The sequence below is a fragment of the Frieseomelitta varia genome, unplaced genomic scaffold (assembly GCF_011392965.1).
Source record: "Frieseomelitta varia isolate USP_RPSP 00005682 unplaced genomic scaffold, Fvar_1.2 scaffold_816, whole genome shotgun sequence".
Taxonomy (NCBI): domain Eukaryota; kingdom Metazoa; phylum Arthropoda; class Insecta; order Hymenoptera; family Apidae; genus Frieseomelitta; species Frieseomelitta varia.
In genome coordinates, this window is record NW_025110608.1 from 265,407 (window position 1) to 281,893 (window position 16,487).

The 16,487-nt window shown below is 32.1% G+C and overlaps 3 protein-coding genes across 4 annotated transcripts; 1 reads left to right on the top strand and 2 right to left on the bottom strand.

Moving 5' to 3' along the window:
• Positions 1–7,848: 7,848 nt before the first annotated feature.
• On the bottom strand, positions 7,849–9,473 carry LOC122536227. The gene is made up of 2 exons (XM_043668416.1): positions 9,266–9,473; positions 7,849–8,405 (listed from the first exon to the last, which is right to left on the bottom strand). Exons 1-2 carry the CDS (start codon positions 9,471–9,473, stop codon positions 8,167–8,169), a joined length of 447 nt encoding a protein of 148 aa, XP_043524351.1. The 3' UTR covers positions 7,849–8,166.
• Positions 9,474–10,065: 592 nt separating this feature from the next.
• On the bottom strand, positions 10,066–12,053 carry LOC122536226. Of its 2 annotated transcripts, none has more exons than XM_043668415.1 (6): positions 11,953–12,053; positions 11,765–11,858; positions 11,426–11,657; positions 11,213–11,313; positions 10,980–11,133; positions 10,066–10,291 (listed from the first exon to the last, which is right to left on the bottom strand). In XM_043668415.1, exons 1-6 carry the CDS (start codon positions 12,022–12,024, stop codon positions 10,066–10,068), a joined length of 879 nt encoding a protein of 292 aa, XP_043524350.1. In that variant the 5' UTR covers positions 12,025–12,053. The 2 variants fall into 2 exon arrangements, with proteins under 2 accessions (XP_043524350.1, XP_043524349.1); XM_043668414.1 differs by having other exon boundaries at positions 10,066–10,348.
• A 503-nt stretch (positions 12,054–12,556) lies between these two features.
• Positions 12,557–16,030, top strand: LOC122536225. Its single transcript, XM_043668413.1, has 7 exons — positions 12,557–12,648; positions 12,913–13,150; positions 13,394–13,718; positions 13,970–14,149; positions 14,501–14,776; positions 14,926–15,026; positions 15,101–16,030. The coding sequence occupies exons 1-7, from the start codon at positions 12,595–12,597 to the stop codon at positions 15,235–15,237; spliced, it is 1,311 nt and encodes a 436-aa protein (XP_043524348.1). The 5' UTR covers positions 12,557–12,594; the 3' UTR covers positions 15,238–16,030.
• Positions 16,031–16,487: the final 457 nt, after the last annotated feature.

The window sequence follows — 16,487 nt, forward strand, 5'->3', positions numbered from 1 at the left end:
ATCGTTTCAGCGATTCCAAATAGATTAGATCGGTTCGTGACCGGACTGGCGGACCGTGAGACGCGGCAATCACCCCGTGTGCCGCGAGATGCAACGTGATCGCGACGTCCCGATCAGAACAGATCGATTAACAACAGACCCTTGGAAATCCGGCTGATCCGATTGGTCACGGGATCGCGCCGTGTGAAAGCCGTCCCGTGAAATTCCACGGATCGTTCGTCAGCACTTGGGAATCGTGTAAAGCATAATGCGTTTTGCACGCACTTTCTTTCCGCTGTTTCTTGCTGCGGCTGGTGTTGTACAGCCGTGATACCGTGTTTTACCAGACGCCTCTCCGTTAATTGAAGAATCTCTTTCGTCTTTTTCCTTCTTTTTTTCGTTTTCTCTGTCGGCGGGTCTCTGAGAGGATAACCGGAATGGCGATCTTGTTTAAAAGATACTGTTCTCCGCTGTGATCGAGGCTCCGTGGGTCTCTTAAGGGGGGCAGGACAGTTTGAAGGGGCCTAAAAGTTACTTTGGAGGGCTAGTGAAACAAAAGTACATATCCAACATTTTCATTTCCGTGAAAATTATATAAATGGCAGCTATTTGTTTTCTATGTTATTTTTATGTTATTTTCTATATTATTTTCTATGTTATTTTCTATATTATTAATTAATATATATTAAGTACGCATATATTAAATTATTATATGTATTATATTAGAGTGTTACATACAATAATTATAATTCTGTTATAATATATATTATAACAATTATATATATTTATTTATAAATATATATATTTAATATTTAATACATACATATCAAATATAATGATTTAATATAAATATATAAATATATATAATAATAATGATAATATGATAATATAATATAATATAATATAAAATAATTATTTAATATAATATAATATAATATATAAATATATATTAAGTATATATTTATATTTATATATATAATATTACATTATATTTATATTTATATTTATATTTATATTACAACAGAATTATAATTATTACATATAAGACGATGATATTATATATAATGGTTTAATATAACGATTTCATTAATATAATGATTCCATTTGTTGAAAATACAAGGCATACATTATCACGCCCACAAACATCAATTGCATACATCTGCAGTCTAATTGGGAGAACAACACCATGGAAATGCATCCTACGTCCTCCAAACCCAATTCTCCATCCGTCGACGAGGCGTAATCGTTCGAAATAACGATTACGTTCGACCTGCAGTCGGCAATCTCTCAATATCTCATCCGTCGATGTCTTCCCACAAGGAGGTTCTGCCTATTCTTGGAACACCTTGATACCTTTCCCGATCGAAAGTCCACGGAGCAGATTGCGAGAACGTTTATTTCGATCGTGATGAATAATCAGCGATCGGCGCTTGTACCGGCAGAGACTTCTTTCTTTTTTTTTCTTTTTTTTTTTTTTTTTTTTTTTGGTGCAGCCGGGAAAGCCCGCACAGCTCGGGGCCATGAATGACGCGAACGAACGACTCCGACGCCCACGCCACGTTCCAAGCCATGCCACCACGAACGTATCTCGCGGCTGAATCCGTATCTGTATCGGTCACGAAACTTCCTGTCACGATTAAGGTCGAACCACCGCGCGCCGATCGATGCCAGAGGTCAGCCACCGTGTGTAGACGAGCAATGAACTTTAATTAAATATACAGAGGATTCTTCTCCGAAGAGAAAGATCTTGCATTGCGCTCCACGCCTGTGGACTGTCTGGGAGAATGGTTTTTTTGGGGGGTTTTCATTGGACGAGACAGAGTTATTATTAATCGAAGAGAGTGAGTTCTGCTCGCGAAACATTTGAACATTTTGTAGAAATGTTCTCGTAAAGATAAATAAATGTATGCTACTTGTTTGATATTTCGAATAAATTTATTAATAGATTATTTCACTTTTGAAATAAAATTTTAATTTTTATTAGAGTGTCGCGATTGTACTGGTTAGGCTTGAAATGTGTGTGCGAGATGTTTCGCGCTTACGAAAGTATTCGAACTTTTGAGAAGTTTTTTTATTAATATATTATATGTTTTTATAATATATTATATTTATAATATACCTTTTAAAATATATTATATTTGTAATGTACCTTTTAAAATATATTATATTTGTAATATACCTTTTAAAATATATTATATAAATTATATAATATACCTTTTTATAATATATTATAATATATATTTATAATATACCTTTTTATAATATATTATATTATAATATATTTGTAATATACTTTTTTATTAATATATTACACGTGTTACACAGAATATTTCGAAATTTCGTTAAAACTATAGTCAAACGCAACTATCGTGATTATATTGGTCAAATTTGAAACAAATCTACAAGACAATTCAATACAATTCAATACAACCACAATTTTCATTATGTACATCGAATTTCTACTAAATATGTACGATTGAAATAAATATTTTGTTAACTTCTAAATACATTCTCAAATTGATTATAAATTTTTCACACCAATATGATCACAGACAGTCGTGTCTCGATACAGTGTTAATAAAATTTCAAAATATTTTATGTAATAGACGTAGCATAAAATTATATAAATATAATAGAATTTATGTAATAGACATAAAAGTTTTGTGACACGTGTTTGAAAACTTTCATGAGCCATTATATTATCGTTTGCTTGCAAAGAAAGTAATACTTGAAAAAACACGAATTTCAAGTTACACTATACATTTTCTCGTCTATCAATTTTCATACTAGATCGTTTAAATCATAATTTCTAACCTATTATATTACAACAACGTATACTTGTAAAAGAGAATATCATCAATATTGAGAATTTCCGCAAAATTCTGAATATCTTTGCTTGTTAGCGAGCTGAGGAAGTGAAAATGTCAAGAAAGAACCAAAGACTAATTACACTTGCAAACGAGCTCCGGAAAAATCCGCTTTCCTGTTAAAAGCAATGCGTAATCGAGACATAAAAATTCAAGCAATAGATTGCACAAACGCGGGTACTCTCGCAGACTTTTTGTTTGGAATTTCTCTAAACTAAACAGAACTATCTTCTGAACACTGTTTGCGGTGGTTTTTGCAGAAATTTCTTTCCGCGTTAAAAATGGGACCGAGTAAATTGCAAGTTCAACCAAGCAAAATAACAATAAATAAATAGGAAATTGAATTCTTTTCGATTTTACAAACAGTTCGTCAATTGTCAAAGGATCAAAAAAAGAAACACAAAATAATTGAAATAATTTCTGAATGACAGAGCATGAAAGAAAAAGAAAGAAAGAAAGAAAAAGCATAAAAGAAAAATGAGAAATTTTTGAGAAATATTTCCATTTCTTGCACCATGATAAAAATTTTCTAGTTTAAAAGATATTCTTTCGATCAAATCACACCATTATGAGAGATTACTGAGTTTCTTAAGATTTATCCTCGCCACAAAACAATCAAATTGTACGATCAAGTTATAGCAGAAAATATATTATATTTGTAATATATTATATTTAAAATATATTATATTTATAATATACCTTTTAAAATATATTTATAATATACCTTCTTATAATATATTATATTTATATTATACCTTTTTATAATATATTATATTTATAATATACCTTTTAAAATATATTATATTTGTAATATGCTTTTTAAAATATATTATATTCATAATATATCTTTTTATAATATATATATTTATAATATACCTTTTTATAATATATTATATTTATATTATATCTTTTTATAATATATTATATTTGTAATATGTCTTTTAAAATATATTATATTTCTAATAAAACTTTTTATAATATATTATATTTCTAATAAAACTTTTTATAATATATTATATTTATAATATACCTTTTAAAATATATTATATTTATAATATACCTTCTTATAATATATTATATTTATATTATACCTTTTTATAATATATTATATTTATAATATACCTTTTAAAATATATTATATTTGTAATATGCCTTTTAAAATATATTATATTCATAATATATCTTTTTATATATATATTTATAATATACCTTTTTATAATATATTATATTTATATTATATCTTTTCATAATATATCATATTTGTAATATGTCTTTTAAAATATATTATATTTCTAATAAAACTTTTTATAATATATTATATTTATAATAAAATTTTTTATAATATATCATATTTATAATATACCTTTTTATAATGTATTATAATACATTTGTAATATACCTCTTTATTAATATATTACACGTTTTACACAGAATATTTCGTTAAAACTCTAGTGAAACGCAGGAAATCTTCAGAACGAAAGAATTTCGAGATAGATGAAAATTTATTGACGATTGATCACCGATCAAACAAAGCAGAGGAAACGCACGGTAAAACGCATCGTAATTGTCAGCTGCGTGGCCAGACGATTTTCTCCTGTTTATGCTCGCTCGAACGATCACCATTCCACATTTTCTACCGCGGATGGAACAATGAACGTTTCCTCTTTTTCGATTTTGATGTCGCTTTGAATTCGCGCACGCACACTCGCGTAAACGGACTTCCTCTCGGCGTTATGGAGATTCCACTATGCGCGCTTTGCATGTCTCCAGCCACACCTGATTAGCATTGAACGAGAACAATACGGATGGCGTTTCGTTGTTTGTAATCCGTTTCTTTCAATTGACGAGCCTCCCACTCGGTTAAATTGTCTAAGTGCACGATAAAATTGTGCGAACCATTTCTAAAAATTCCCATTGTTTTTTTTTTTCCTTTTTTTTTTGTGTGTTTTTTTTTGGAATAATTCACGTTGCGATGTTACACGAGATATTTCACTTATCAACGTAAATATCTCCGTTTCTGGAGAGATGAAAAAATTTTGTGAACAATAGTTATTGCTCTATAGCATTTCTTTTTTTTTTTTTATTGCTCTACTAGATTAGGGAATTCTATTAGATTTTTTTGCAAGTGGGGGATTTCGGAGATTTTCGTAAATGGAATGATATATTTTTCAGTCGATGTTAATATAAAAATTCTCATTCTCTAGCTAATATAAAAATATTAATGTAAAAATATATTATAAAAATATTCATTCTCTAGCTAAATATTAATATAAAAATATTAATATTAATATATTAAATATATTAATATTATTATATATTATTACATATTAATATTATTATATTATTATATATTTCATATTATTATTATATATTAATATATTAATATTCTCTAGCTAAATATTAATATATAAATATATTATAAAAATTATATTCATTCTTTAGCTAAATATTAATATAATAAAAATATATTATAAAAATATTAAGTACATATATCGATATATACTACTTCGCAAAATTAAAGAATCTGTAAACTTGTAACTGAAAAAATGTCTTGATTTTTGAACTCTCGATTTGTAACCTCGTAACGTAAACGCATGCTCATTTTAAAGGACAAAATTTCTACTTTGAATCTACAATTACTTCTTTCAAAGATTTTCTTTTTTTTTTAACAGGTTATGAAACATAGTGAGAAACTAAAAATTATTTGTTGTTCAAAATTCAAATGACTCTATGCACCAGATAAAATAGAAGAGAATCAACCTCAGCTAGCCAGCTAGATGCTTCTTGATACCATCACAAATTTGTTTCTGCCTTCTTCTACGATCTTCTCATTTTCTCTTCAATCGAAAACCATACACGTCTCCAGCTAAAAGTGCCGATACTAAGAGACGAGAGGTTAAGTTATAATTTATCGTTCATCGAGGAAAGGTTAAGAAATGGTGTCAATCGGTGAAAAGACGCCTCACAAGAGCAGAGAGAGAGAGAGAGAGAGAGAGAGAGAGAGAGAGAAAGAGGCGGAAAAAGGGAAAATAAGAAAAAAAAGAAAGAAGAAGAAGCGAGCGCAGATGCGATCGATTCGACGATCGTGGACACGAGTCTCGAACGTACAAGACCGGATTGACTGGCTCTTATCCCTGTTTTGGACCGAGTCGACGAACAGAAGACCCGGTGACCCAGAACTTGAGAAAGCGAGGCACCGCTCGGTGGAACGCGGTTGCTGCAACGAACTCCGTTCCTCCTCCTCCTCTTCCTCGAGACGAGACGTGGATCTTGCGCTCTAATTGCTCGTGACGGCTGGCCAGAAACTGCAGAAACTTTCATCTCCGCCGGAGGTGGACGCCTCTCGAAGGTCTCTCGCCTGTTTCATCGCTGGATGACCAACGTTTCCGACTTTCCATCCAGAGCGATCGTACGCACGCGAAATCGTCTGCCAAGATCGAGCGATCGCGCGCGGGCGATCGGTGGAAAGTAACAGTAAGCTGACAGGAAGCTGAAGCAAGCCGTTTGTGGTAAAACGTAACGTTCTCCTTCTCGTTTCCATAATACTTTCCTCTCCCTTTTGTTCTTTTTTTTTCTTTCTTTTTTCTTCTTTTTTTTTTGTTCTTACCGCGACAATCAGGGGATCTCGCAGGTTTGCATTTTGTATCTTGTCGTTCGAAAGTGTAACTGTACCGTTGACGATGAAAAATCGTCAAACTTTGTCATGACTTTGAAGAGAGAGAACATTACATGTATCATGATATCTCTACTTGGGGAATTGAGAAATTGCAAAACTAATTTTTCTGGGCATCCGCGAAATTATTCAACTATAAAATGAATCGCGTTAGAATTAGAAATTTTGACCGTAAAATAAGCTGCAAGACTTACTTTTATGGGACAAGAGATTCTGAAACTACTCGCGAAACTTACTGTCAAACTTGTGGGTTACAAATTTCATTCTTGTGAACTAACAGATTTCGGAGATGTTCACAAATGACTTCTGGGGGAGATTTGTGAGCTACGAATTTCATTTTCGTGAAATGGCAAATTTCAGAGAAATTACCTATGCGAGAAATTTGGGGACTAGAAAATTTATTTCGTTTGAATAACGAAATTTACATGTAGGCTAAAAATTTTATATCTTTTTGTGGGAAATTCATGAGAAAAAGTTACAACGGAAGTTAGGTGAAGGGGTGAGAATTAGTGACAGGGTATGCGAAATGTAGGAAGATTAGATATGATATATGAAATATGGAATGTGGGATGGAAATATTAGTAATCGATATTAATATAAAAGAGATATTTTTTAAAAATACCGAATGTTGGATATATAGCATGAGATAGGAAATATTTTCAGTAAATAATCATTACTTATCTAGTATGAATAATCAAGTGCTAAAGAAAATTTTTTTTAAATATTTGATTGTTATTGTTGAAATATTTCAGTGTTTATATATAATATTTATATAATATAAATATATAAATTTTATATAATATATATATATATATATATATTTTAGCAAATTTCAATAAAATAATCATTAAAATACTATTATAAATCTTTAAAATACTAAATATCATAAACTGATTTACTATTATAAATACTATTATAAATCTTTAAAATACTAAATATCATAAACTGATCTACTATTATAAATACTATTATAAATCTTTAAAATACTAAATATCATAAACTGATCTACTATTATAAATACTATTATAAATCTTTAAAATACTAAATATCATAAACTGATCTACTATTATAAATACTATTATAAATCTTTAAAATACTAAATATCATAAACTGATCTACTATTATAAATACTATTATAAATCTTTTGAGTTCAGCCTGTATTACATATCACTCGCTATTACATATCAATATTATAAATAAATATTATTCAATTTAATAATTTGATAAAAAATCCTTTTCAAAAAATTCATCATTGCAACAAACGGTTCATACATTTATACAAGATTTGTATTTCAATAAAAGTCCATGCTATTTGTTCCACTCACGCCTACAAATAGTATTTCCAACGATGTTAATGCAACAAAAACGTGTATATTTTTTCAAACGACGAAGATCTCGCACGGAATCCGGCTGATGCAGCGAGAGATTGTTTGATTTATGTATCGCGTGGAGAAGGAGGATGTTGCAGGATGAGAAAAAAAAAAAAAAAAAAAAAGAAAAGAAAAAGGAAAAACGATAAATTTTAAAATTGGTTAGAGATGTAGAGCGAATTTTATCAAGGTGTATTACAGAAGGCTTTTGTGTTAAGTCGCTGTAATATTGTATCAAGATTATTGAGTCACTCGTTCCGATACGATCGCGCGAAACTTACGGCAATTCTGTTTCTTCTTTGCTGAGTTCATCGAATGGCTTTACCACCGCCCTGCCGAGATCTTTTCCTATTTGCATGAACGCGGACTTGCCCAACCAATCTGCCAGATCATTTCGATTGATCTGCCGAAGCCTGTGAGCGAGAACCTCGTGCGTTTTGCCTTTGCCTTCGGCTGGTGAACTGTTCCAGTGCGCAAGATGTCGAATGCAAGGGATATCGTCGTCCACGTTGCGCTCTTGCTCGCAAGATTATCGATATTATTATCAGCCATCGGAGACAAATTGTTATTTTCAGTGAAAGAGATATAGGTCGTTAAATTTTAGTGGTAAAGAAATATGTTGTTGCACGAGCATGGAACTTTCAATCGCGATCGATCGAATATAATTTGAAAATTGTCTCAGATTAAGAGGCGAGTAAAATCAGTTATCGTAAATATGAAACGCGGTCGTAACTAGATATTGGATATTTGTGCAAATTCATACTTTTATGAACTATTATATGCTGCGAATATTTTATATAATTATTATATAATTATATAATTATTATATAATTATATAATTATTTATATAATTTATATAATTTTTATATAATTTTTATATAATTATTTATATAATTTATATAATTTATATATAATTATTTATATAATTTATGTAATTTTTATATAATTATTTATATAATTTATATAATTTTTATATAATTTTTATATAATTATTTATATAATTTATGTAATTTTTATATAATTTTTATATAATTTTTATGTAATTATTTATATAATTATAATATTTTTAAATACCGTGAACGTTCTGTGGTCAAGTACATACTACGAACATTGTACTCTTAAATCCCACAAACGCACGAATATCCAAAGTGTATCATTCGACTTAAATTCTGAAAAGCTAGAGCTACGAGTAATTTGAAAAGAATTTGAAAAACGAATATAATGAAAATATTAATTGAAATTGAAATCTATCAAACTCCAACTGTCCAACCACTCGAGGTTTAATTTTCTTAACTGATCTTACGATCGCGATATTACATTTCTTTCAATCGAAAGGACAGATGGTGTCGTTGTTGCAATCACTGATCGGTCTTTACCAGCGTCCGCTAAATTGCTGGGTAGCTCGTAACTTGTGTAATGAAGTGCAGCTATCAAGCGTCGGCACTCGAAGGGATTAAGACGCGCGGCTAAATACTGCAGTTCGTTTAAATTGACGTCGATCGTGCCGAGGACATCGTATCGCGATAGAATAACGATGAGGCTTAACCGTACGGGCCACTCGTGCGTCCGAGATAATTCCCTCATCGCTTCAGGTTAACAAAACGGGACGAGCAAAATAATCATTCGCCTTGTTTCGCGAGAAATTGACGAAGTGACGGAGCGAATTTTGACAAATTTCAAACAGAAGAGAATCAACTTCAGACGATTTGATAATTTGACCACCAACGTCGGATGATATTTGACTAATAATTTATTAAGAGTAATAAATGTCTTCTGTAGCTTCTACGTATGTACATACGTTTATCGACTTGACTTCAAATTTTATCAATATACGATTTTTATTCAAATTTACTCTCGAAGAAACTTGATAGAGAATTGTTTTACGCACAAAATATTCTAAAAGGTACTTTAGACGTGTTGCACGTGTTTTCATATCACGCGTAAATTCAAAGTTTCCTACAAATGCATAAAAATCTATTCATTATTCTGTCAATGAAATTTCAGATTAGATAACGTTCACGGTGTACCGACAAAATTTCTCTGCGGTTAAAATTTTGTCGCCATCGTGTACGAAGAAAAATTACACAATGGAACGTTTAAGATGTTTCTCTTTATACAGTTCATTTGCGGATCTTTCAACGTTTGTCTTAGATCAGTACGTTTAGTTACATCAGCTTCATCTGTTTGGCCTTCTGGTGCTTTTCTTTCGTTTCTTCTTGAAGCATCTGTAACAAGCTGGCAGTTCTGGTTCTTCCGGTTCTTCCTTTGGCGGAGGTGCCGCCACGGTGGCGTTTTCCGTGGCCGTGTGCACCATTTCGTACGACGGAGGTCGTTTCCTTTTTGCCCGTGGCTTTCGAACGAAGTAACTTCTAGACACGTCCCGCGCATCCTCTATGAATTTACTAATCGAAAGACAATCTATTAAATTCACTCTCGAGTCGCGAAACAATAAAATGAATCTGAAACGTAGAATGATTCTTGAGTTTCGAAAATAGTTTAACCGCTGCGTTTTGATAAAAATGTCAAATTCTTAATAATAAATAAATAATTTTCGTTCGCGGCGATAAAAATAGCCGGAATTTAACATAACGTAGATTTTTAAATTAAAAAAGGAGATACTTTGATGAGCATTCGCGAAAGTACAATAAACGGGATAAAGGGGATGATTGTTTCGAATAATCTTTCCGTTGATAAGAAGTAAAATTCATAAGCAAAGAATATCATTGCTTCATTGTTTTTTACTGTCTAGCAGATAGAGAAGCTCGAATATTAGTTATCAGGTAATAAATATGTGAGTAAACTCGTACTGTAAATCCACGTATAGATACATTGTACGCTTGATAAACTTGCAACATCTATTCGTTAAAAAATCAAAGCGTCACTCCAGTAGTGAAAGTTTCGAGTGAACTAAAATTTTCAACTTTCGAAATTTCGAAAGAAATTTAGTTAATTTAAAATTACGAAACCTTTAATTTACCTTTTAATTTGCCCTAAAATTTAAAACTACGAAACCTAACAATTACCCTTTAATTTACCCTTTAATTTATCCTAAAATTTAGTTAATTTAAAATTACGAAACCTAACAATTACCCTTTCTTTCTCTTCCCCCGTATTTTTTCGTATATTTTCGTCAGTCTCCTTCTTACAATATACGAGCATAAACACGTGCACAAACAGGTTACAAGTATGATCGAAGCGACAACGATGCCTGCGCTGTGCAACGACAATTTGATAGTGGTACGTCCTGCGGATGATCGAAATACATTACGATTAAAGGTACGCTGCTACAGTTGAAAACATGACCGTTCATGTGAAAACATTACCACTGATCTTTTCGATCATTTGATCCGAGAGTTGAGCTTGGCCGCTATCACTATCTTTCTCTTTCTTCGTCGGTACAGTCGTGGCTGTTTCCTCGTAATCGCTGAGAAACGTCACGGAACAAAAAAGAACAACTTATCGTGACATTCTAAGAATATTGCTATTCAATCGTAGTTGACAAATAAATTATGTATTTAAATATTTCGTCAACTTACTCGGGATCATCCGTTCGAGCTTCGCGGATCACTTTCGGTGACTTGGATGTTTTCGTGCTGAGCTCTGCAAGACACGCGATTAAATCTCTCCTGCCGATGCGTTCAAGGAGGCTGTTCAAGATCGGATACGTGTTCCTCGTAACAGTTTTCAAGTGACAAACCCATTTCACGAGCCTCCGAAAGCAATTTTGCTCTCGAGCTAACTTCTCTATTTGCGCTTCCGACAGTCGAGCTGTTAAATACACATCGTCAGCATTCAAGAATACTTCGCACGCTTGAACGGCAATGTACAAAGTACAAAGTTAATTTTCACGAAGCAACGTAACGTTTAATGCTCACTGTCAGAGTCCAAGGACACAAGTTTCACACACTCTTCGGGCTTCAAATTCGACGCGAGCAGCTGCAGTTCTGGCACGTCAACCTCGGTAATGACCTTTGCAAATGGTAAAAAGCGATTTTAAACGGAATGAATTTTTGTGGGTGGTTCTCGTTTCGAGTTTCACTTGAATAATTGAAACAAAGCGTACTTGGAGGAAGGAGCTGGTAAGATTGAGCAGAAGAAGAAACAGTGCATCGTTTAATACGTTTCGCAAGTTCATCGAGGGTTCAAGAGATTAACACGGTTTAGTTACATGTTTCGAGTTGATTCATCACAATCTTCAAGAAAGATACGTGGCACTGATTTTTACGTACGAGTCGAATCTTCTCAATATCCTTGATATGAACGTGATCGATTGGTTAACATGTCAGAAGCAACGCTGACGTAATAAAAAGAATCAAACCTTAAAAATGTTATCTTGCTCAACATAACTGGCTTTATTTAGTAAAAACAGCGATACAGAATGATTGCTTTTATTCTATTTGCTATACTTTCACAACGATACAGAATGATATTCTGAAATATTTTCAACGAGAAACAACGTCCAACTTCATGCTTCAAGTTAATGTGTTCTACAGAATCTTGTACGTGCGCTGTGAATGCAGCCTTTAACATTGCGCGATTAATAATTTATAAACGAGAGTGTCAGTTTTTCAGTTTTCAATGATATAAATCGCTGTTCATAATCGATATCATTGAAAACGACTGTCGATCGTGGACCTGTCAAAAGTACATATTTTCTCGCCTGAACGACAAAATGTAATTCACCGATCTCATAGTGAACTTTAGAATGAAATTTGTATGCTCGATTTATATTTTGATTGTGGTTTTTGTGGAAAACAAGGTGAGCGCCTAGGAATTTGAGCTAGGACTTTAGTTTTAATCAGGAATCAATATCGTATCGCGCGATAACGCGTCAACGATACACCGATAAGACAGTGCGAAGATAATCAAATGATTTTTTTAATTGCACAATATTGTGTTTTCCGTCCTTTGCGTTGCACGTTTCTTTGAACAATTTTCTTTAGAAAATCTGCAGAAGTCGAGTCTGTCGTGTAAAAATCTGTAGATTTCTTTCAAAGAAAAAAAATTCCTTCCCTTTTTTAAGGAAAATTTTTTGGTACGATGCATCGCCAACGTAGAAGAGCACGAGCTTGTGCACTTGTCGCAGAAATTGAACGCCCTGGAGTGTTTGCAACTTGTGCAAGCTGTATACGAAGTAACTCCAACGAGAATGGAACGTAAAGTGAAGAATCGCGAGACACCACGTGAAGACTTGAGTCGAATGCCAATAACGTCGGAGGAATGCCTTCTTAATCTTGAACAATGGAAACATGATTTTCCAAGTAACAAGCTAACAAATGGAATTAACTTAGATAATCGTAGTGTTAAAGTAGATTATTTCTTTACTCTAATGTATTTTTTACATTGTACAATGTGATTGATATTTTGTTGAGTTTGAAATACATTTACAAGAAATATAGAGTTGATTGGTAAAATTTAATTTTTGATAACAAAGATTTAAATTCGCTAATCTGGTGATTACAAAAAATAATGGGAAAGGTATAGACAGTGACAATTTTTCGTAGCAAATATGAAACCAACCGGACGGGCAGCAATGGAAATGACTTTAAGATGGTTAGGACGACCCGACCTGGCAAAGTACGTGAGAGAAAATCCCAGATTGATTAAACTCTTTGATACGGAGGGTCACGATGTAGCAGGCACGTTAGAATTTCCAGGACACAGAGTGTCGAGAAGGCAGGCTCAGGAAATGGACAAAAATCCAAATACTCGTGTAATGACGAAGAAGAGAAGGACAAAAAAGAAAAAGATGAAGCATCGCGGAAATTCCAAAGCGCAAAATAAAGGAGTGAAAAGGGCAATGATCGTTGCAGCAGCACACCCTGCATCGTAAGAATTTTTCATTTCACTATCGCTTTTTAGAATTATCAATTGTACAATTAAAATTATTGTCGACGATTAATGATTTTATCAATTATAATTCGAAACACCATATGTATATATTCAAGAGTTCAATAAAGGAATGATATAGCCATTGGTAAACAATTTTCTATCGAGACCTATTCAACTGAATTCCATATTCCATCCTTCTCATTCTGCAGCAAAATATTTTTCAAACTCGTCGATTTCGTTTCCCTCAGTCACAAGAGTCATCGATTGAAAAAGAAAGGGAACCTCCAACCGAGGAAGATTGGTTCCGCCGTACGCACGTCGATCTGGTGTTCAATTCTGTTCGTTCTATTCTTTGTTACCATTTGCCTTGTCGGTGTCTACTTCTATTACAAGCGAAATCATTCAAAGGCACGTGGTACGCGATTCAAGTAATTATCGTAGAGAAACTGAGCGTAATCTGACCGTGCATTTTTATCAACGTGCACATCCACGATGTTATCATCAAGTTGATAATTCCGTAATACAACTACAATTACAATGAATTACCTTGTACATTCTTTTTAATTAAATTTTTATCACTTGCAGCGCAATTTTATCATTTTTCTTTTCAAATCAATGTAACATGATAATAAATTAAGTTGTTTTTTGGAAAAATCAACTTCTTTTTTGATACACGAAGATAATTCTGAAAATGCCGCAGATCAATTTAACTTACGATATCGAGTTGATTTCAGTATTGGATTTCGCAAATTCTTTTCATTTACATATTTCGAATTTAGGCACATCCGGAACGTGAATAAAAAGGATAAAAACACCTTCACCGATAACTTGGAGTGGAATGACGATGACGTTTGTTCCTGTTCGGATATAGAAGATTGTACAGAGAAATGTGAAATGTGTGATCAAATTTATCAAACGCGTTACGTAGTAGATCATCGGATTGGTACTGACGATTCTATCAAAAGTTTGACCTCTGTTCGTGAACCGAAGAAGGAAGAGAAGAGAAGCTGCCAGAATAAGAAAAAGGAAAAGGATCAGAATAATCGGGATAGGAAGTGCGTAAAAAGGAGGAATCTTGGTACGATAGAATTTGGAGATAGGCAGGATGCATCACGATCATTCACGCAAATAATTTTATTTAAAATTACGTGATGCATCTTGTTGTAAAGTTATTAGTAATATAACGATTCTGTTTTGAATTAAGGAAAATTTTGGACAAGATAGTTGCGAAGAGATGCGAAAAAATGCCACGAATCGTTCGAAAGGACCAATGCAAATGTTGTAGATGTATCTTGAATTCTAGAGGTAAATAGAATACGATTTCAATATTTAAATTCATGTCATGCGTATTATTATACTCAGCTTACCTGTATATATAGATAAAATACGACGTGAGAAGAAAGAACTACACAAATGGAAAGCGAAGAGAAAGAAGGAAGAGAAAAAAAGAAGGAAAGAGGAATTACGAAGAACAGAAGAACTGGCGAATGTATGTTTCAACGAGACGTGTAAATAAACTACTATTTCATTTGCTATTTCAGCACTCTGATGATTACTTAAGAACGAATATTTAAAATAGTTAAGAAAAAAACAGAAAGGAAACAATAACCACAGAGATATCATAAAAATATCAAATCTTATTACGGTAATAATACTATGTGATATTAACAAAATTCTTTGTTTTCTCACTACTTTTTATTTTATTAAATCATTTTATTATTTCATTAAAATTTTGTTTCAACATTTTAATAAACGTAATATGTATTGGCACTGGTATTGTGTTAATCATTTTAATTGTTACGAAACAAATCATAAAATCCCGCGTTTAAGAGCAGTGTCACGTGATCCTTTCTGAATTCGAGAGTATCGATCTTTCGATTCTCGAAGATGGATCGCGCGCGTTACTGCAGTGACCGTTGCAGTTCGTTCGTTCGTTACGTTATAAAATTTTCGTTCTGTGAAAAAACTGTGATATCGCCGGTTATCATCATCATCAGCAGAAATATCTACTATCTAGGTACGAAATTATGCATTTGAATTTCCATAAAAAACGATATAAAGAGATATATTTCAGAATCGCAAGTCAAACTTTGCCGTTCGCACGAGGCAAAGCATTTGTAAAAGAGCTATAAACAATTCAAACACAATGTATTTTCTTCAACTATCAACTAAAAACTCCATTTTACAATATATATTATTTTATTTTATTGTAGAAATATTCGTGGCAATATTTCTGATTACAAAGATTACAAACATTTTATTGTTTATAATTTTTTAACCATATGGCGATGAAATTGAACATTACGTTTTACTTTTGTATTAAAAGTATATAGTATACGAAAATATACAAAGATAAATGTTGATCTCAATTTTTGTACCACATAATTTCTATTAATATGTGGAATGTATATCTTATTAGAATTAAAAATTGTACTCTGGAAGAGTATCAAGAGTAACACGATCAAAATTGAATTTTACAAGTACATGAATTGCTATATAATAACTAAATATTGATAAAAGATATCCTCTAAAAACTGATTATTTAAAACTGTATGAAAATTAATGATAACAGTTATTTATCAGTCTTCGCTTATTTTTATAAACCTATTGTAAAAATAATTGTGAACTATTAACAAAAAAAAAAATTGTATTCCACAATTATAAATATTATATGTATGATCATCTGCAAAAACACAGCGTGTTTATTATTAGTTTGGTAATTTGTCTAAATTATTCCTTGAGTATTTTTATCCAAATTAAAATTAA